This window comes from Temnothorax curvispinosus, unplaced genomic scaffold (assembly GCF_003070985.1).
Source record: "Temnothorax curvispinosus isolate PA1 unplaced genomic scaffold, ASM307098v1 QBEX01004528.1, whole genome shotgun sequence".
Classification (NCBI taxonomy): Eukaryota; Metazoa; Arthropoda; class Insecta; order Hymenoptera; family Formicidae; genus Temnothorax; species Temnothorax curvispinosus.
In genome coordinates, this window is record NW_020214308.1 from 586,820 (window position 1) to 610,271 (window position 23,452).

Below are 23,452 nucleotides of genomic sequence, written 5' to 3' on the forward strand. Positions count from 1 at the left end.
ATTCTGTATCAAAATTTTACTTTTACTCTTGCTACATTGTACGTTTAATAATTCATAATACATATAAAATCAATTTTAAAATATAAATAATATTACGACACAAGCATCTTCCATGATATGTCGATGTCATTATAATATGTCAATATCATAAGAGATTTCTTGATCGCTTCATGTGAAATATTGTGACGTCTCTAAATATCTTAGTAATTGTTCAGATAAAATGGTTAAGAAAATATTAAATATCGTTCAATTTAATTACGAGTTTTCGATCTCAAGTTTTAATACGTACGAAAACGTGATCTCTACTCTAATGTCGTCGAATATCGCGGAACAAATCTTTGCTGTCGCAGCAAGGAGAAGTTGTCATTTGGTAGTCAAACGATCCGGGGATCACTTTCGTCAACTGCTTGGCAACGCCACTTAGCTCGACACTGTGGTCGATGTTACATCGAATAGTCTTTCCTACAACGTATTCCTTCCGAAAAGAAAAAAAACAACAGTTGTATGTATATCTACATTGTGGAATTTATCTCAATCGATATTTATCACGTAAATAATAATTATCTGTACATTTCTTCATGTAAAATCGCCGCATATCCTTTTTTCCTTGCTACAGATTCGAGTTTCGTAATTCCCGCTCAACCAGTTATAATATTATTCAAGCGGGCGTGGACCACGGACATCATCGTGGCTGCTGTAGCAGGCTTCTGTGGCAGGATTTCGGTGCTAGCAGATTCGGTAAGTTTCGCTCCCAACGTTATGCTTGCTTCCCGAGTCTAACGTTTTATATAATTGTTATACGCTGAGGATACATATGTTTTTAAATTATAACTTACTCAGAAGTCAGATTTGTGTGATTTGTGTATAAAATGCATTATAACCTCAAAAATTATTAAAGCTTTACAAACTTTAATATTAGAATAACAAGTGTTGAATGTAAGTATATCTAATTTTACCACGTCTGTCAATTTGAATTTTAATTTTGATATTTGAAAACGGGTTTTGTTATTTTTAATTCCTTTAATATTTAAATAATGAGTTAATGAACATAACTTTCAGTTACAAAGATTTTTATAGATTTAGTTATAAATTTAATATTTTAATAGGAATCTTTTTTATAACTATCCAATTTCTATTACATAAGAATGAACAGGTATAAATATAATAGTCATATTTTCGAATTACTATTATATTCTAAAAACTATTGTGACGTTTCAAAATAAAATTTAAATTAAACGTTAGATCAAGAAAAGTATTTTACGTTGAAGAAGAAATATATCTTTACAAAAGACGCTCATCGCATGAGTTTTTAGTCCCTGCGGACTTTATCATGGTCTCTAAACTAAAATCAAATTTAATGTTCAAAGGAATTCCTTTGAATTTGTTGCTGAAAGGAATTCCTTAGGGACCAACATGAAGTGACCGCAGGGACTAAGAACTCGTGCGATAAACGCCTTTTGTAAAGATATTATTCTTCTTCAATGCCAAGTAATCACATTGGACACGTTCATCACCCATTTGAATTTATTGGTTCTAAAAGTAAGATCCAATACGTTCGATTGCTAGGCTACTCTCTATGTGACTCAATACAACAATCCAAGCACCTCTCCCACTTGTGGAGTACTTCAAAGGGGATTAAAGTTTCAGACCTGTAAATACACTTAAAAAAATTTTTTTTTTAAATAATTCCAGAAACTTTTTGGTACCCTCTCATATATAAGTTGTATTTAAGATTGTTGTACTATAAAGGTTCACGCGCAGCTTAATATGCGACTAAAATTGTTTTATGAATTTGCTACATATATATATATATTATTATTAAGTAATTATTATTTAAATCCATATATATTTCTTTCTTTACATGGTTAAATACATTTGCTGCATTCAAATTATTATTAAGTCAAGATAATTTATATCAATCACAAACAAAGCGCGCAGCGTTCTCATGGTTGTCGGAGAATCTCTACTATTTTATCCGGGAAACTGGAAACATTTATTTTCCATTAGACGTGAAAGGGTCAACTTTATACGTAGTGGATTGGATAAAAATACGAAATGCCGTAACCGCTAAGCATTTGCGAACCGAACCGATGGTTGACGGCTATAAAAATCTCGCCGGCGCGGGCGCGCCATCGAAAGTAAGCTTCCTCGATTCATCGCCGGCTCATCGGCACGTGTTTGACCACGTGTCGGCCTATATCGCGTAGTCGCAGCACGGAATCGTTCCTTATCCTCTCGGCGATTGTGTACGTGCACGTGCCTCACTAATGAGATAACTTTACACGAGTGCGTGCGCTCGCCGTAGGCGCAGAGAAAGGTTGTGTTTATATCACTCCGCTTCTGCCGTTGTGCCATTCCTGGAAGCTGAAATCGCGTTCCCTCGATTACGAACGTTCACGATCACCGAGGGATCGTCGGGAGGCACATTCGCGTAATTTACTACATCCGCGTGACTCGCGCGCGTATCTCGCGCGAGAGGATCTTTCACGGAACGCGGTGACGATCCAAACGACTCGATTATAAAGTCATTATTCATTACGAAAACGGTCCATGCCGTTGTTTCACGCACGGCTGCATCTGCGTAAAAATTATCTCGCAACGAGATAACGTTGCAATTCTTTTTCTGCTAAAAATAAAAAATACATTTCGTGTCGCGCTCGAAAGCATCATCTTTCATTTGCAGGCGACGCAGCATCGTTGCAGCATTTCTGCTTCCGCTGAAACGGGATCACAATGATAGCCCTTATTATTCTGGGCGTATCGCTCGTGCTTCTTATCTACGTCTTCTTTTGTAAAAATCGCAAGTCACTTCGACTTCCACCGGGACCACCGGGCGTTCCGTTGTTCGGTTATCTACCATGGATAGATCCCGTACGTCCCCATGTGTCGCTGACGGAACTGGCAAGGAAGTATGGCCCGATTTGTGGGCTACGAATGGGCTCTGTGTACACAGTATTATTATCGGATCCACAGCTGGTAAGGCAGACCTTTGCCAAGGATGCGTTTGCCGGCCGGGCTCCGTTGTACTTGACGCACGGAATGATGCAGGGATACGGTGAGTGAAATACTTTTCTTATTATAAGAATAAATTCGCCACAGAAATAAAAGAAAAGTGTAATAAATTTATAAAGATCGCAGGACAAATTATATAAAATTGAAATCAAACAGCTGATTGAAATAAAAATGTAAAAGGGAAGGTCTAACATTTGCAGGCAACGGGTTAAAATTTTTGACTACAAATCTACAAAAAGCTTAGGGAGTATAGCATTTTATAAATCGATGTAATGGATAAGATATAGTAAATCTTACTCAATTTGTTTCAATTATCCTGCTTATTTCGAATAAGTAGAAGAATCATGAACTTACATTATTAAATATTAAATGTTGAAATTTAAACCAATACCTTTAGTTAAACAACATTTTATTTTTAATTACCACCACGTGTGTCGAAATTTCTTATTTTAACACAAAACAGTAGATATTACTTTAGCTCCATTGTTTTAGTTAAATTAACGACATATTATAACATACGACACTACGAATTTAACAATGTATACATAAATGCTTATAAAGGCCATTAAAATGTTCTTATAAAAAGTTTTGCTAATCGCGTTCGACCTACAATTTAAATAATCTTTGAAGATATAAGCTCTCCCACAGTGCGTACAGCATCGCATTGTATGCATGTGAGCATGACTCATCAGCAGGTAACAATGGAGCGAGGCGGTCATAATGAAAGGGCACTACTGTCGTTGTAGGATGTAACGGTTCCTCTAACGAACGAAGATTCGCTATGGACCGACTAACCTACTAACTAACAGTTGAACAACATATCTGCCGTTCGGTGGTGTTTTAGGATTCACAAAAAAAAAAGAAGCTAAAACATCTCGACCGTCTCGGGAAAAGGGAACGAGGTCGACTCAGCAAGTCGGCCCTCGCAGGATTTAGAGAGAGCTTCCGGGTCGCGTCCGTCGCGTCTTCGTTGTCTCTGCCGATCGTTAAAACCTTCGACTTACAAGCATTTCTTTCGCGTCATATATGTAACCCGACGTGTACGCACAGTGAAAGTCATTTCGTCAATACCCTCGGCTCGGAGTGTAAACGAGAAATAAATTTCTTTCGGCAACGCATCGTATTTGCTCGCCAACGCCATTCTAACAGCACTTGGGACATTTCCGTGAAGTCGTTAGAATACGCTCGAAAGTAACGCGCGATTCTCGTTCTGGAATTTATGTTCCGATTCTACTTCATCGAATTTTTACTTCTTACACGGTCGCGGATCTTTTGATACCTACCAAGGCTTGAAATAAATATAAATGCGCGAAGAACTTCGTATTTTAATTTGTTACTTTAATCCGAAGAGATACACCGACTATTATATTAAAATCATTTTTGTTTTGGGTAATGATAAAGTACCGATAAAATGTCGAATGTTGAAACATTGCAGAAAGAACGTGTGAATCATTACTTTAATATCGCCTAGCATGCGATTATAATAATTAATTACGCAATGTATAGTAGGCGTCATTAATGCCTTCCTAGCTGTGTTCTTGGGATTTCTATAGTGCACGTTACATGTACTATGCTTCAGGAAGGCATTAATGACGCCTTCTGTACAAATGCATTCGCGCAATTTTTGTCGGAATTCATTGCGATGTCGCACATTATTGTCAAGATAGAGAAAATCGCGTGTTTCGCCAAGGTATGAATAACCATCAAGGAGAATAGAATAGAGCTGGTCAGCCTACTCTCCGAATGGTCCCGTTCTCGCGATAACGAGGACTCTAGATCCAAGTGCCGTTACGATTTTCGATTTACGATCGAGCGTTACCGATCGCGGCGCGACATTTGATAGCGGGTCCTCTGCACACGAGTCTCCGAGTCGCCCCGTTACTCGAGATATACGGACTGTCGCGGACATAATACATGATAGATAAGAGAGTATCGCGGAAACGTCTCCCGCCTCTCGCCGGGCTTCTTCGTTCCTCTAATCTCATGCAGAAATCAAAACGCTCGAGCTTGGCGTGTTCCGTCGATGTACATCGGGAATATCGGAAGTCGGGATTAAATTACCGTTCGCCGCGGAGGCTGTCCCTTGATTTGTGCGGCGCGGCCTTTGTTTCCAGACGAAAACAGGGTTACTCGAACGGCCGTAAGTTTCGCCCGCCGACTGAAAATTCGCCGGCAAGGCCACAAATTCCGTCGTCGGCGGCGGCGGCGGCAGCGATCCGAGCTGAGCGGAGCCGGGCGGTGCTGTGCCGTGCCGTGCCGAGTTGAGCGGGACGATAATTTCACGGCAAAGTATACCACGGGACCCGGTGGTACCTTTACACCTCGTTTCGAAAGCTCCCATTCTCCCGTTCGCAATCCGCCGTCTTCGGCGCGCTTCTTTCCCTCCTTCCCCGCTCCCTATGCCTCCTTGTCCCTCCCAAGCCTTCTTTCCTCTTCATTCTTTCTTTCTTTTTTTTCTCTCGATGCCCGGTGCATACACGCGCGTGTACGTGAGCCTTCGGCGATGTTTACGAGGCGCCATGCCTCCAAGTCAACGGCCCCGTGATTTCTCCATTCATTTCCTTCGCCGCTATCGCCGCCGATCTTTTACATGCGCGCCGATCTAGCGGCGCGCCGATAAATACTCGCGTGCATCACGAGTTGACCGCGATATCGACCTCGGGACGATTAGCCATTCGCGGATTCGAATTTAAAAATATGAATTCAGTTACTTATTGGAAGTTTTATCTCCGCAGTAGGTGACGGTTTAATAGAACCTGCTTTTCTTGAATTTTACATGCAACATTTCTAGCTGTTAAGTAAATTTAGACTTAACAGTTTAAGGACTGTGTGAAAAATTTATTTCATAATCAGGACAATAAATTGATAAACGACAAAGTGAGTAAGCAGAGATTGGGAGTCATATCTTTGGATGCGGTTCTGTATATAGAATGAATAGTAATGTGAAATTAAATTTATGCATAGAGAAGCAAATTAGGCTTAATAAGAAAATATCCTTATAAATATCGTAACTCTTATTGATGAAAATTGTACTGGCACTTTTGCATCAAGGAGTTGCTATCGCAACTTTTACAGATTTCATGCATATTTTTATGAGTCATAAAAAATTTTAATTTATTCTAATTTTTGTTGTATCAATTCATCATGTGAATAACGGATTACACTTGCCTTGCATGTTTTTTGAAATAATTTGAAGTGCGAAATAAGCTTGCGGAAAAATTGCAGAAAGAGCTATATATATGTTGAAGATAAAATAATTTAAAATTAAAAACCAAAGCGATTGCAACAAAGCTATCTCAGTTCAGACGTATGCGACGAATTCGTGATGCACAGTTACATTCAGTACAGCTACATCCTTCGCACGTGCACCCTCGCGACATTGAGATGCTTCTGCTACCTTTCACAAAAGGCTCCTGCGTTCGAAGAGCCTTTCTTCGCTTCTCGTGCCCCACCAGGGCATCCAGGAAAGATCCTCCCGCCGTGGATTTCCTTTCTTTCTCTTCATCGGGTATAACGCCCGGTGGGGAGAGCCACGCCTCCGACAACAGGTACTGTCCGTAGGTATATTTTGTGATACGTGAACTTTCGCTAAAGTTAGATCGACCGCGAGCATTCGGCTCGGCAGGAAAGGGAGGCTCTCTGAAGTGTCTAACGCTTATTCCAAGTAGTGAGGGCCGGGATTAATCAGACGAGCGACCAGACATTGCGGATCATTACTACTTAGGTGTACGAAAGTGCGCATCACCACGCGTTGATGTCTCTGAATCAAACTATCGATAAAAATGCATTGTCTCTATCGCGTTTTCCGACGAATGCAGTAGCTTTTCATTTATATCCCAATATTTAAATTTTATTTTAATTGATAATCAAATAGTTTGTAAAAGAAGAAGAAAGAAAATACATTTATTGTATTCATAAGATGTTGTAAAAATAAACTCAATAATTTATAAAATAATACATAGTTATTTGAAATATTAGAATCAGAATGCAAAATTGCATTCAAAACTGGGCACTAATAATGTCATAAAATTTCATCTTTAGAGCAATAATTTCACTATATTTGACACTTGACTAGCTAATATTCAATACCAAATCTAAATCTCGATAAAGTTTCTTGTGTAAAAGCCACTTGCAATAGATTAAGGAATAAATTTTATTCTATTTGCACTTCTTAACATTAACTATCGATATAATTCTCGAAATTACATACCTCACTCTTTTTTTATTTAAATTTATGCGCATCGTAAATAAATTATTACTTCAATTTCTCTCGATAAAATACAATGTGTGTATCTTGGAAATTATTCATATTTTTCAATTTTATTTATGCATCTCATTCTCCGCCTCGCGGTAAATTTAGGGTGTATACCCTATACTTGAGTGGCTCAATAAAAATTTATGAGAGAAATGCCATACATAAATCGACAATGGAGATGCCTGACAGATGGACACGGGGAAGAATACCGACGCGTGCCTTCTGACGGCGCAACCAGTAATTATTCGACAGTGCGTTTACACGCGTCTCTTTATGGGCGCGCTCACATTTCTTATGCGGTCGGCAAACTGGTTGCCCCATCACGCTCGGATAAAGCCGTGCGTAATAGCGTTAATTTATTATAGAGCGCGCCGAGATGGCGATAACGCGCCGTCCGTAATAAACATATTACGCAAGTCTCTACTCGTATCGCGCGTCACGTGTCGCATTGCCGAATCGACCAACCAACTCGCGTTTCATAGAATTCTATCAATCGTGAATTAGAAAAAAAAGACAGATGACAAAAATTAAGGTGTGAATTATAAATTGTGGCATTATGTGTGTTTGACGGTTTTTATATTTTTATCTTATTTCTTGTCTTATTTGTTTGTAATTGATCCTGCTGATTGGATTTCAGCAATCGCGCCATTATTTAATTCAATCATTATATTTTAATAATTATCTAAATTCTTCTTCTTATCGTTTTTTAAAACTAAGCATTCGAAAAAATATAGATATGTAGTTATAATGTACAGATTTACAGAATCTCGTAGACAAGCGTACTATTCTATTGATTTATATATATTTTTATGCTGACGCTGTTACTGAATTTCAGCGATAATTTGAGTATTTAAAAATATATGCGCGATCCTTTCATTAAAACCAGTACGAAAAACAATCGGAATATACACAACTTGAGGCTTGTAAATTATTCTATACAATAGTGGCATTTCTAGGAATAAACTCGTTCTAGGAAGTTATTTTAGCGAAACCTATTATAATGAGCATTTGAACAGGCAAGATTAGGAAGGATTAAGAAGGATCGAAAATGCCGTAGGTCGGTGATCAGGTACGAGGAGGTAACGGAAACTAAAACGTCGGCGGCCAAAAGGTATTAATAGGTTTCTAGGAAACAAACCGAAAGTGAAAATGTTAATCCTTATGACACGTCTACCGGGAATACCGGGAAATAATCGACTGTTTCTCGCATTTAGATTAAATCCTGGAATATCACTCGCAAAACTACACGTTGCATGCAAAATATTCTTTGTTGAAAACAATTTCATTTTATGACAGGTCAATATAGATAATAAATTTTGAGACGCAATGCGATATATCGCGATTTTCTAGCTAAACAATAATTTGGAGTACAGTCGCGAAATAAAAAAAGTACGCTATCTTAAATAAATCTTATTCTTACAAAAAAATAATAATATATATAAAAATAAATAAATATCGGCAATAATTAAAACGAATGTGTTAATGTAAATGCGATATGACGATTCGCACGCCGTTAGTCCCGATAACAAGTGTAGAAAAGTCGAAGATATCGTTACTGAAGCCGATTACATGACGGCATCGCGATTACAGTCTAACAACCGAGTGCGGAGATCCCAGACTGTCACATTACACCTTGTACAGCGAGGGCAAGGCGCGCCGATGGACAGCGGAAAGAGGGGAGAAGAAGGGGGAGAGACTTGATCTTGGAAAATGATAGATCGTCGCCGCCACTCTCGTTACCGCGGTGCATCGACCTGCATCGCGGCGATCGTCAAAAGTGTCTGAACGATGCGACGGCGTTGGCCTTTAAGCGGGTCGACGAAACCTGAAATTCTCGACGTCCTTGGTGCCGCTGCCGCTGCCACACGAACTGCAACACGTCGACGGCTAATTTCGGCCGATAAAGGAAAAAAAATGATCGCTCTGTCACGATTCACTTTTATGACAAAGCGATTCGCTTGGTAGGATCCTTCGACGAGGACGACCGACTTTTGGCCACTTATACCAAAATTGCTGGTGACGTCGTCGTCCTTTTCTTTCTTCAACCATCACGGAGGGAGATTCTTATTGAAAAAACGCACCTAGACATATTTGTCATTGACTTGACTGTCCCTCCTAATATTATCGAATATTCAAAATTCGCAAATCAGTATATTACTGCTGTGTAAAATTACATTATGGCTGGAACAAAAATAATAATAAAAATAAATGAGTTTCTCAGAAGCCAAAAAAATTTCCGATGTTTAGTTTTAATTTCATAATTTGACAAAATAAAACTTTTCGGTATTAAAACTTATTAAGGCGTATTCATAAATGTCAAAGAGAGAGAGAGAGAGAGAGAGAGAGAGAAAGAGAGAGCTTAAAAGTAAAAATAAAAATAAAGTCCGAAAATATTAATCTGAATCAGAATTACAGCCTCTCAAAGTTACAATAAGCCTCTTAGATCGATGATAATCCTATTTAAGCGCAATTAGCCTTTAATTCTATTATAGAATATATAATATAATGGCCTAGTTTATACACCGATCTCTTGATACGCGTATCAAATAGTATATTTGAACTGATCAGCCAATAATCAGACTTATTTACTAGTTATTTACTATTTAATACGCGTATCAAGTGATCGATGTAAACTAGGTCATTATTATAGGATGAATAGGATGTGAACTGTTCACTCAGCGGATAGTTCATATACTGATGCCTGTTATTTTTAAATATATATGTATATTCTAAGAAAATTAAAGAAAAATATGGTAAAAAAAAATTTTTAAAGCAATTTCCCCTTTAATGAAAATATAAGATAATCATAAGCTCTGGTACTCAAATTAAGAAACTGACAAAAAAAGAAGTTGATCTGTTTGGTTTCTGAGAGGCTTCCGCTTGAATATTATAGCATTGAAATTCGTTTCTCTATTTGCGCTTTTCCGCTTCACCATTTAACAAAAAGTATATCAATCATGTCAGACTTCTCCCTTCCTCAATTCTCAATTAAATTGAATCGATACATGCAGGATGGTTAGTTGACAGACTTTTAATTCAGTTGCACTCCACGTAAGCTTCTTCTTACACGGGTTCGAAGAAGGTAACGAGCAGAAGCGAACGTTCGCGTAACGCCGATGATCTAAATCGTTATAGAAACGTCGCAGTTTCCAATCGGACTTGGCATACCACAGCACTGACTCAACGGTGCAGGCGCGCGTGCAAAATAAACATTACACACACACATACACACAACCGAGCTTCCAAGAGACTATTCCCGCGCCTGACTTGTTACAAGCGCGTGTAACACTGACGTAAGACGTCCGCGATTTTCCCGCGGACGGCTTGTTTTCCTCTTTCGAACGACGGACTGGGTGTGGGTGGAATTTCATATTTTTTTCCTTCGCGGCGATCCTGCTCCCCACGCACTATTCTTGTGTCTCCCTTTTTTCATTCTACATAATTATTAAGCATCTACTACTTTTGTACAGCTTTCATCGTTGCGTCGTAAAGCTATGCCCGTAACATAAATTGCAATTCTGTCCGAACGACTTCCAGTTTCGAAATCTTGTTTATAGCACGAACTTATTTATAAAAGTAAATTATTATAAATTAGAGTGCTTGCCCAATTGTTACAGAAAACGTTACCTATATATATCAGTTAACGACTGTGTACTCGTAATTAAAATAAATTGCCGTCTCCCGCGCTTACATGCGCCTTCAACTAACGATCACGTATCGAAGCGAGTTCGATCGCTGGCTGCCGTTCGGGATCCATCAATCTTTTTCCCGTTTTCGTAACGAGCGGTTTATTTGCAATTGGGTAGGTTAGGCACGTCCGTGCGAACCCGGGACCGGCTGCGGCTCGCGCCGATGCGAAGGACTCTCACTTTTATCGGTCTCCTTGAAGGAAGTTCTCCCGGTCGTCGACAGTTCTGCTCTGCATCCGCGGGGAATTACAGTTAGCTCCGCAAGGACGGGCCGACGGCCTCTCCCGTTAAGAGCGACAGAGCGTTGTATGGACGACTGGCGTTCACATCGTCGACCTGTCACGACCCGCGTACCCGAAGGTTGTCGGTAATCATCTAGAGTCCCCCCCCCCCCAGCTTTCACGAGTTGACGCAATTAGTCGAGATGTACATACATACTGCGCATACAGTGCACACCTCGTAAAAGAAAATTGTTGCGACGATTTCCATAGTATCAGAAAAAATATGATATTTAATGGTTTCCTGTCACTCGATAAAAACTAAATGTCCATTTCTATCAATATAGATTAACTTTGATCTCGGTTTAACTTACTTTTTATCTTCTTTTAATCCTTAGAGCTAGAAAATGATCGATTAATGTGCGAATTGACAAACTAGTAATTATTCGACAAATAATAAGGTAATATGTTTAATACGTATCATTTATCATAATGACTTCACTTAGAAGTCGAAAGTTTCGAAGAAAAACATCAGCTAAGTGGAAATGAGCAGCATTTAATTGCTTGCGACCGTTTAAAACCTGATAAATGCGTTTAAAAAAATTAGCGATCAATTTCTCTTATACATGTATACTAATGAGAGGGTAGATTAGTTAGCAAAGTAGCAACGTTGATCCGAGGAACAAATTCTCAAACTTCGTAATTGTTTCAACAACAAGATGTCCAGCAATGTCTAAAAAATAAATTAATTTACAGTTTTGAGTAATGGTAACAGATCGCGATATCAGCTCTTTGAATAATAACAGGTAATTAGAAAAATAGTTCCGATCTTTAAAGAGCAGTTCTTAAACCATTTGCTGTTCAATATTCCTCGACTACCAGTTATTATCCCTTCGACGATTATTCTGACTCATCCGTCGAATCTTGCAATCGGAAAATTGTTCGCAATTATCTGCGCGATATAAGGACAATGAATTATTGCGGGCAAAAAAGCTGGCGTGGCGGCCGCGAGATACACGCTTTAACAAGAGAAACCCCCAAAATATATTTATTTTATTTTATATACCTATATATTTATTTAATACAACCGATCTTATATTTTCCTTATGGCTTCTCGTCGCGCAGCTAGCCTTAGGAATCTCGTGCATAATTCGGTCGTGGACACTCGTCGAAGGATCATTACCGAATAGTCACACTTTTCAACCGGCCGACAAAGCTGTCGTGGCATTTTAATGGCACGCCATAAAACGCACGATCGATCGGTCGACTGTATTTGGACAGGACGACTATCGCGCGTCGCCTCCATCCCGCGCTGCTGCACTCGTCGAGTTTTTTGCCGGTCGAGGTGGAATGACCGGCCCTGAAACGTTCGAACGTGTATATGCATTATCCGTCTCTCGTCCGGTTTATTTCTGGCGGTTCGCGAATTCGTCGGAGATCGCCGTGCCCGAGTGATGTCATCCCCTGAAATCACCGCGGCGGGGTGTTTAGTTGCGTAAGAATCGACCGGCAAGGAGAGCTCATTGTCCGTAATCTGCCCCTTTCCCCGCTTCGCGTCTGCCACGCACAGATGCATTGCGAGGATGAAAAACAAACGTGCGAACTACAAAGTTAGAGCTGCGTGTACGTAATCTTTTCCTTTTAGAAATTACTCCTTCAAAGCTACGCAATTCTCTTTCACCCTTCTCTTTTTAATACTTTTCCAATTTTCTTGTGAAATTTATACTATATTGCAATATATATTAGAATAGTCAATTGCTAAAAATAAAGAAAACACGATATAGTCAGTCACTTATTTTTGTGTGCCTCAAAATAAATCTTAATTGCCTTGAATTAATTATTTTTCTCTTATAAGAAATACTGTGCGAAGAAATATAATTTTATCTTATAATCGAAAGTTCAGTTATACGTTGCGAACTTTATTTCTTCGTGCGAACTTCGAAGATAATTTAAGATCGATCAAGCAGAAAGATTAATGCACACGTGGCGCACCTGCGATCCCGGAAAGTTTTCTTGGCGTCATTTAAATACGACACTGACCTATCGACAGCGCTGCTGCCTCTTAGAACAAGCTGCGAATGATAAATAGTATCGCAAACACGCATCGCGCAGTGACCTGTTTATACCCTAGCGGACTTTCATTATTTCTTCTCTCGGCGCTCGTCGCTCTCGCGAGTGTGCAAAATGACGAATTCTAAATTCGTAGAAATACTCGTCTCTCCCGCGATGCGAGTTCGCTTTCGTTCCGTGGAAACATGCGCGGCCAAAAATCAAGGTGGACCCCATTCCCGGCCAACAGTCGATTAAAAATCGTGACGTCTTGCTATATATGTGCTTGCGATATATACGTGTACTTCTGTTCGTCTTTTTTTCTCTTATATAACTGATAAGGGATTCGCGCGTAACGTAAAGAAAGAGAGAGTAGATAATCCGAGATACCACGATGACAAATTGCACGCCGCAGATCCCGATCTGTATTCCCGCGGCACATCGACCGTAAACCTCGATAATCTCATTGACCGATGATCAAGATTCCGAGATCATTCTCGCGCCGGCGACACTCGCGTGTGATCTGGCTGCAAAGTCGACGTAGCAGATGTACATAAGCGACACACCTTCACCGTCGTCGCGCAGATGCATAAACTCTTCGGCGCGAAGTCTTGTCTCTCGATCTTAATAATCCTTTAATTATCCAGCATCGTATATAAAAATCATATAATTGCTATTCCTATTGAGCTAATTAAGCGCGATTGCTGCGCGCATATAAGAGTAAATTTAAATTGATTCCATCTGTGAGATTCTATCTGTACTTGTACTTGTGCTCAATTGTCATTATCATCTTTTTTATGTTTTCTATTTGAAAAAATAAATACAAGATAAAAATATAATATGCAGTAAGTGAGCACGAGCACGAAAAAAGGGGAGACTGGTAGAAAATGCGATTAAAGGGAATCGATGGTAATAGTCGGAAAACAAAAGGAATCGAGCGGATAACGTCAGCGGCGATGAACACTTTGTCACTATCGCCGTCATCTGCAGCCTAATCAGCAATCGCGATCGCTATTAATCAACGACCGCCGTGTCTGGTTTATGCGGCGAACACGCGCGCGCCGAAGAGAGGGACGGTGGGTGAGTGGGTGCGGTGAGAGATTATTGTTTATTCATTCGAGGATTATCCTTCGGCGAGTTCAGTGGCTGCGCCTACTTACGGAATGACAGTAATCCTCTCGCTATTTTTTACACCCTCCCACCACGAAGCGCGGCTCGCCTCCACGCTGAAAGAGGGAACGCGACGGAGGCACGTTCGGGTGGCGGCTTATTTATGACCGCGTGATTAAGGTGCGACGAGGATCGCCTTCGTGCGAGGGAAGAAAAAAAAAGAGAGGAAAGAGGAAATTCGAACGAGACTCAAGGTCGATATTCTCACTATCATATCGGTTAAGTCACAGTCCAGTCACGGTCCGGTCACGATCAATCAAAAATCATTGCCAATAAATTCAATGCTTTTTCGAGTCTGCATTGACACTGCAAATTTAATGCTCTTTTGAGTTTGCATTCACACACGGTCAAGCGTGACCGGCAGTGTGAACGCAAACTCGAAAAAGCATTGAATTTAGTGACAACAATTTTGGATCTTCTCGTGACCGGACCGTGCCTTACCGATAGTGAGAATCGATCTTTATCGGCGTTTCTTTATGCACTCCGCAGGTCTCATTTGCGCGGAGGGTGATCTCTGGAGAGATCAAAGAAGATTTGTAGCCGGATGCCTGAAGAATTTCGGCATGACGAAACTACCCGGTACCAAAAGGGACAAAATGGAACAAAGGATTCTCGTAGCCGTGAACGAGTGCACGTCGGTAAATTAAGCGTCCAGAGTATTTAACACAAGGCCGTCGTGTCACTAAATCTGCCCCTAAACGAGTATGTCGATGACCGAACATTTCATTCCAGAAGGAATATTCAACTCGTGCTCAAGTTAACATTTATTTATCTGGAAATGTCATCGCATTTAATGAAGCTATTAATTTCTGCATGACATTTCGATGCTATCGTTTTCGCTTAACAGTCTTAATGTAAAAACAGGCGCATATGATATCGAAAGAAAAATTTTTGCTCGACAATCCGTTATGTTAGGAACGTAATATAAGAACACGAATTTGAAGTATTGCGGGCGTATTTTTCAAAATCTTTTCACGTTAACCAAAGGCATATGGAGAGGGAAGCAGATTAATAATAATGACGAAATACCTTCCTCATTGATATCTTAGAAACTAAAAGAGCTCACTATGGAAGACGGTATTGATCCCCTCGAGACGCTCCATCATTGTGTGGGTAACATGATGAACGATCTCGTGTTTGGTAAAGTTTACAACGAGAACGACCAGGTGTGGAAATGGCTGCGACACCTGCAAGAGGAAGGAGTTAAGCATATCGGAGTAGCAGGGCCACTTAATTTTTTGCCGTTTCTCAGGTACGACAATATCTCTTGACAGAGATCCTTTGAAAATCCTCGCCGATTTATACCTATAGCACATGATTTTCATCCTCCTAACGAAAAGTAAACCATTATTGTGAAGAAAAAAACTGAGTAAATTGATCCGCACAGCCATTAACACGTTGACGATGCGACAATGATTTATTCAGTGTTTATACCATGCAAAAAATGCCGTGTTTTTCATCGAAGGCGGTGGCTTTTGTGCGATAAACATGGAAAGGTAGGCAACTGCCTTTTTGTGCGTACGTAAGTGACATGATAAATTGAACTGTATAGCAAAGAGCAAGTACAAATCTTTGTTTTAAAAAAATAGCGCGAAGGACATTTTTATTCATGCAAAATCATCACGTTAAGTTTGCATAAGTTAGACTGGAAGGTTGTCGATAAAACGTCTTCAACAAAAGGTTATAATTATAAAATCAAATTAGCTTATTCTAACGATGGTAAAGCGGATGTAAGATAACGTAATTACATCGTCAATAAACGGATATTGTAATCGCTGACACATTATTTCGAATTTTTATCTTCTTTTATATATTCATTTTGTTTAGATGGCGTATATTATACGTGAACAATATATTTCTTTACATATATAAATAAAGTATATTTAAAGATATTAACCGATCATACTTTAACAGTTAATAACAGCGAAATTACATTGCGTTTGAGAGTTAAAAAAAATTAATTTCAACCGACATAATTTGAGTGATAAATTCTTTTGTTGAATATTTCTCTAATTATTTAGATTTTTGCCACGATATGGAAAAGTAATGGAGTCACTTATCGGTGGCAAGTTAAAAACGCATCAGGAATATCAAAAAATTATCGACGAGCATCGTGCTCGACGCGAGAAAATGGATAGCTTCCTCGCGGCTTTCGACGAGGCAATGAGTACCAATGAGGACAATGGATATTTCACACAACCGCAATTTTATCACCTGCTAGCCGATCTTTATGGCGCAGGCACCGATACAACTTTGACAACTTTCCGTTGGTTCCTGCTCTTCATGGCAGCACATCCGGACGAGCAAGTACGCCTGTATCCTTGAAAATTTATGCTTTTTCGTAAGAGATAATATATTAAGCGAACGTTCCTCTCAATGGAAAGTTATCGGCCCGCCGTGCAATCTCTTCGAACCCTATGCGTCCTTGTCTCTCTGTGCAGAAAATAATTCAGGACGAAATGAACGAGCTGTTGGGACAAAAGCTACCCAGCTTGGAGGACAGACTGCTTTTAATTCGACTGGAGGCGGCCATCGCAGAGACGCAAAGATTGCGGAGCGTGGTACCGGTCGGCATCCCTCACGGAACAATAGAGGTAATTGTGGCAGGTGACAAGTAGAATGGAAAGAATCAATGGGCAGCGCGGTGCTTCTTCGTACCGTTTCATTCCATGAAGTCGAACGCGCCTAATTATGACTTACATTAATAATTATTTAATATCTTCGCGGCCGATTAACGTCAGCAACAAACGATCGAACGGTTAATCTTACATATTTCTGTGCGCGCGAAATGAAAATTGAGGTGAACTCTCAAGATGATTTGCATTCAGGACACACAAATAGGCGATTACGATGTACCGAAAGGCACTATGGTTGTTCCGTTGCAATGGGCTATTCATACCGATCCTTCGTACTGGCACGACCCGCTCTCGTTTAAACCGGAGAGATTTATTGCTGAGGATGGAAGCCTCGTCAAGCCAAAAGCCTTTTTACCGTATCAAGCAGGTAGGTTTACGTGGGAGACGGTAAGATCGGAAACGGTTTCGCACGATATTAAACGTATACATTGTTGTTTCATATAATACGATAGGTAAACGTATGTGCGTCGGTGACGAACTGGCCAAGATGATATTATTTCTGTTCGCCGCAAGATTTCTTCATTCATTTGTTATCTCCGTGCCATCCGGTATGCGTATCGATCTAGAGGGTGAGTGTGGAATTACCCTGATTCCGAAAGCGCATCGCTTAGTTTTTACATCGCGGGAATAAGCTTATATACACTTGCAACAATGTTTCTTATATGTGTGACATTATATAAAATAAAATACATATGAATTTCATAAAGATATTATGTCTACGTATACGTGCTTTATTTTTTTCTGTATGCGAATAAAGTACGCGTTTATATTAAATAAATATAATTGATAGTAATACTTATCCTTTATTAGCTCTTACTCCAAATATTAATCATTATACTTTAACTGTTATATTTCACGCTTTTATTGTGAACTTCTTCATACCGTTTGTGATTGCGAATATAAACTTTAAACAGAATATATATTTTACTCGACTAGTGATCGTTTACATTACATTAACATACACATTAACAAGCTCGTTCTTTTTGCATATTATGTCAACATTTATTAAAAGTTCAACGATCCTGCCAATTTACGTTTCTTTCTCAAGGACCGAGGACTTGGTCAAATCGTAATGAGTTATATCACAAACGTTACTGAAATACACGATATTATTTAATAGAATCTGTCATAATTCTTTTATAATAATAATAATTTTATTGGGTGCATATTGCAAGCTTATCGAGTTTATCAAAGTTCGTCAAAATCAGAAATTCAACAAAAAATTGAGTGCACCAGAAAGAGCGGAGCGACAATACAGCTGTTATAAGACCTAATCAGAAAAGCTAAGAAATTTTAAGAAATACATAGAAAGAATAAGTCATTGAACTTGAGATAAAAGAGAGGACGGAAATTATTCAGATAAAATGGAGAGAGTGGCAACTAATCGAAAAGAAGATAGGAAATGAAAAAGATTTAAAAAGACCTGCCAAAGGTTCTTCCTTTTCTTTGTTTTCAGGATACCTTAAGGTATCTACGAAGACAAAGAAAAGAAAGAATCTAGGAATTTCGGCATTTCTTCTTAAAAAGCTTTTTCATTTCCTTATCGAGAATCTCTCACTATTGTTTGCGCTTACTGCATTAACATGTCTGCCGAGCGAAATCGAGGGACGAAGTGCGTCTCGATTTTACATGTAGGGTAGACCGAGGCTCACAAGGCAGATAATAACGAAATGGGTAGCGAATGCTGCAGGATGTCAGACGTGTGTCCGCGTGCCGGTTTTTAGCGTGATTGTGATTGCGAACCGCGGCAGTTAAATTATATTTCGACATCGACAAAATATCTCAGTCCGTCGATATTAAACGGAACGTTCTTTATTAAAGCGCACGGTGCGAGGCGAGCAGCGAGAAAATGTCCAACCCTATGGAAATGGAGCGTAGCGGTACACTTATTCGCACGCACCTCGCTCGTATTTTACGCATTGGCGCGTTTTTACCACCATGCGTTTCCAATACGCGGACACAAGCCGTTAAAATGTCAAACGCGATCACGCGCGTCTGGAGATGATTTTACATAAACCGTTCCTTCGCTTCGCTCTTTCTCCATATCTCTCTTCTTCTCCCTCTCTCTCTCTCTCTTTTTCCACTCTTCTTTTTCACGCATCGGATTCGTGAAATATCGTCAGCATTATGCAACACGCGTTTTTATCTCACAATATAGCGACCTTGGATAAATTATAAGCGCACCGTTCACTTAAGCCGAAATTGAGTCCGGTTCCTTCTAGTCATTTTCAACCACAGAAAAATACTGCCGAAGATAAAGAAAAGAAAGAACCAGGAATTTGGCTTCGTTAAAAGGAAAAGAAAAGGTCGAGGTGAATTTCGAAATGAATGATGAATGCATTCGTGAAGGCCTCTTCCTGCTTCTCATTCACGTTATATTTGCGTACAAATGTCATTAGGGGATACACGAATCGCATTGTGAATATAAAATCACACGGCCAACGCGAAATTGACTTGTAAAGGAATCAACTAATCTTACTGGGCTCCCTAGGTTTATTTCTCTGATCTAAATTAGTTATTTATCCATATAGTAAGATGGATGACATTCTATAGATATATTAACGGTAAAATACACCTAGGAATAAATTAATGACTTTTACTAATCGTAAGAAATGCTGTAAGATAGTTTTTTTGCGATTGTGGTAACGTACAAGATAAATAAAATTGATACAACAAATAATAAGTCCATTTAAAATTTGGAAAAAATGCAAGTGCATGTAAATGCATACACATAATATAGGTAAAATCGACGAACGAAACAAAACGCCAATCAATTCTTACATGGAAACGATCGGTTAACTTTCTGACAGATTACATCGTGATATTCAGCCGAATTTCTATCGGGATAGAAATGAAGAAATCCAAGCGATTCTCGGGGCCATAAAAAGAGATCTTGCTCTAACATACTTTCAACTTTGTGCTGGGCAATAAAAAAAAGGAAGAAAATAAACCACAAAACGCCTCTTCCTGCTTCATTGAGCCAAGCCTTGAAGCAACGGTTCTTCAAACTTTCTGTCTTTACTGTGGCGGGCCAGTTGGCGCTCGACCGACTCTTCGGCGAGAAAAGGCCACGAAGTTACATACCGAAGCGCGAGGTAAAAGGGCCCTTACTGGGGCAGCAGGCGCCACGTGTCGCGGTTGCACAGCAGATGCAACGAAGATGCGTTTTTCGCGTGTACGAATATTGCGGGAAATGCGCCATTATCAATGCACGTCCCCGGGACGCACCGGCGCGCGGCGCGGCGGCCGACCGAGCTGACCTTACGTAACTTGCGCGCGGTTTGGGGCCACTTGACTCTCGTGTCATTAACCTTACCCCGGCGTAATGTACTCGGCGACGATATTTCGTTAGAAACCCAGAACGCGCGAGTTTCTCTTATGTAAGCGCGCGCCAAGCGCGCTCGTCTCTCGTTCTGAAGTGCCGCCGTGAATCTTACGTACCGTTCGTACGAGTCAACTCGCGTGATTATTGACAGAGTTATTGACCAGTGAATAATTACCCCAACAGCTTTCAAAGCTTTCTTATTCTTACAATTTCGGGAATCGTCGAGATTTTATACATGAAAATATCAAATTAATTACCGTAACAGACAATTACGCTCAAGCTATGTATATAAGCCGTTAATTTCTGCTAAGAAAAATCTTAAAAACAGCAATCACAACCAACATCTAACAAATATGAAAATCTTGTCCTTTCAAAATTATTATTTAACATTTAAACAGGATTTTATCACGAAAATTATCCAGTAAAGTACACAATAATTTTTCGCAATTTGACGCTAATTACGGCCTTTTTTTTTAATCTCACCCAGTTAAAGTAGCTAGCGAGATCAGATTCATGACTGTTTTTTGCCACAGCAGAATACGAATGCCTGTACGAATTGAAAAAAAAAGCGTTTTACCAAATGCGAGACTGAGCGGATCAGTGGAAGAGAAAGCTAGGCCCAGCTCAGTTCTCTTTCGTAGGCCCCGAGCAAAAGTCCTCCAAGTATTGAACAGCGACAGGAAGGGATGGGCGCGCGATCACGGAGATCAGAGTCGAAGGCCGATGGTGTATGCAGCCGAAGAACCACAAGTTTTTTTTACTCATCTTTAAGAATCCGGTTCCCAAGACTGCAGTTTCCAGACGAAATTTTTCGCGGGAACGATCGATAAAGAATTCAAAAGTTTTTTTTATATATATATATTCGGCCGATGAACACTTGTCACCGTTACGAATGGTAATGTATGTTTTCTTGGCATATCCATCGAAATCTCTAGCGATATTTCTGTGCACTTAAATACTGTTATTTCGCTTAAATACGCTTGTTGTTTTATGATTTATAAAATACAGAATAAAAGAATCATTTCAAGTTTGCATCGCATTTTGAAATCTTTTCAGAATCTGAGATGAATGTCTTCTGATTATTATTTTTTTTTTTTTAATGGATTCTTGTTAACAAAACGAGTATCTTTTTAGGACTGTGGTGGTAGGGATGAATCACTTATCGGACGGTTACCTCAGTTGTAAAACACATCTTTATTTCATAGAAAAAGAAGAACGTTAAATGTTCTTCGCTGTCGACGATGGGTGAACACAATGCGGTATTCTGTAATTCATGCATGCTATGTGGTAAGACTAATTATCTCTATCGGATACTTGAGCGAAGGAGCTTTGCCCGCGCGGCGTCGATCCCGCTAAAAGGGGTCCGTCAGTCGTCGAGTACGCTTTAAAAGCTTACACGTTTCGGATTCGCCCTCTTGATCTCAGAGATCAGGACGTCGCCGCGCGGCTTCTCGTCGCTGTTTAGGATGCACAGCCTGGGATATCTTTGGGAAATCGAACTGCACGACGTCACAATGATTCGTCGACCGTACATCCCGGGGTCTCTTAGATTCACAGCCTCAGCCCGCGCTCGCACCCAAGCTGTAGCGGCCGATCAATCCGATCGGCCCGATCGATGTTTGCTTGATACATAATTTTTTTTTCCATTTTCTCATTTCCGAATGGCCGCCGCGCCGCGCTGTGTGGTCGTCCGCCGAATGGCGGATGTCGCAACGGAATCTCACAACGGCGACTTTCACGAAAATCGCTCACGGGCCTGGCCTGTTCTGTCCAGCTGGATCGACCAGTACACTGGCACGACCCACACTGTTAGAAAATCGCTAGAAAAATTAACTATATTGGGCGCGAGCGGTCTCGGGTGCAAGGGCAGTCTCGCATTTTCTCGTCAAACGGCACGTGATTCGTCGACCAGCTATGTATATAATATTAAAAATACGTACAGCAAATATACACGCTAACGTTCACGCACGCTCAAATCTATCATCTATTTACTTACATGCAACCTAACATTACATACGCAAATATACTGTCTTTCTCTCTCTCTCTCTCTCTCTCTCTCTCTCTCTCTCTCTCTCTCTCTCTCTCGCTCATTGTCTTTCTCTCTGTCTTAATAACGGATAACTGTTATTATCGTGAACGAAAGAGGAGCATCGGATAATGAGCCGCCATCCTCGTTCGTCCGCGGAGATCTATGACGAGTCGACGGCGTTCGGGATCGTGATCGGTATCGTTTGATCACTTTTTGAAGTCGTTAACGTTGTTAAACCGTGTCAAATTGAGAGCTTTCGAGAGACGAAACACCTCGATACGAGCCATGATTTAGTACAATGTGGCAAAATTGACGTTATTCATTAGGCACGAAATCGGTGTTTCGTTGCATTTGGAGTCATTAATGTCATTAACGTGACGTGAACCGACAGATTGCGAACTCGTTAGGCACGAAATCGCTGTCGAAACCGTCCAAGACACATCGGAATCCCGTCGATCTCGCCGATCTAGAACTAAGCGCGAATAAATACGAGGCGAGGAGCAAGGGTGAGCAAAGTAACATTTGCAAAGCAATAAATACTCATGGACGATTAAGGAATTGAGTGATGAGTTCGGAAAAGACTGTGAGAGTAAGAAGGAGGAGGGAGGAGATGTAGGCTCTTCGAAGTAATGCTCCTTTTGTACTCTAAGCTAGCCGAGGAGGACTTCCGCTTTCCTTCGACCATCCGATGTTAGACTAGCTGTCTTACAAAGAAACTACCTCCGCAGCCACGAATTTACCTATTATTATATACGTAGCCAAAACTTATCTATTATTACGGTTCCGGCGTAGTAAAATAAAATGACTACTTAGAATTTTTAATAGGATTATGATAACGGTATCACAGCTCGTATATGTGATACGTTACCATACGGTGGACTATTCTTTTCTTTCTTAATCAATTTTTTATCAGCTTGAAATTATTTGTCTCGTAATCGCTGTGAAAAGAAACCACGATTGGCAAGGTCACGAATTTTCAAAATTTTTTTAATAATTTAAATTGTAGATTTTTTTAAATGATTTAAAAAAATTTTTTTTAATTTTTTAATAATTTAAATTGTAGATTTTT

At 40.0% G+C, this 23,452-nt stretch overlaps 1 protein-coding gene across 3 annotated transcripts; it reads left to right on the forward strand.

Annotated features, from left to right (window-relative positions):
* The first annotated feature begins 413 nt into the window (after nt 1–413).
* On the forward strand, nt 414–17,693 carry LOC112453589 (cytochrome P450 306a1). 3 transcript variants are annotated; one of them, XM_025014419.1, is made up of 9 exons: nt 414–502; nt 617–738; nt 2,684–3,055; nt 14,883–15,031; nt 15,443–15,645; nt 16,415–16,700; nt 16,778–16,987; nt 17,222–17,396; nt 17,482–17,693. In XM_025014419.1, the coding sequence occupies exons 3-9, from the start codon at nt 2,734–2,736 to the stop codon at nt 17,658–17,660; spliced, it is 1,524 nt and encodes a 507-aa protein (XP_024870187.1). In that variant the 5' UTR covers nt 414–502; nt 617–738; nt 2,684–2,733; the 3' UTR covers nt 17,661–17,693. The 3 variants fall into 3 exon arrangements, with proteins under 3 accessions (XP_024870187.1, XP_024870189.1, XP_024870188.1); XM_025014421.1 differs by having other exon boundaries at nt 16,835–16,987; XM_025014420.1 differs by having other exon boundaries at nt 428–502; nt 664–738.
* The last annotated feature ends 5,759 nt before the right edge of the window (nt 17,694–23,452 follow it).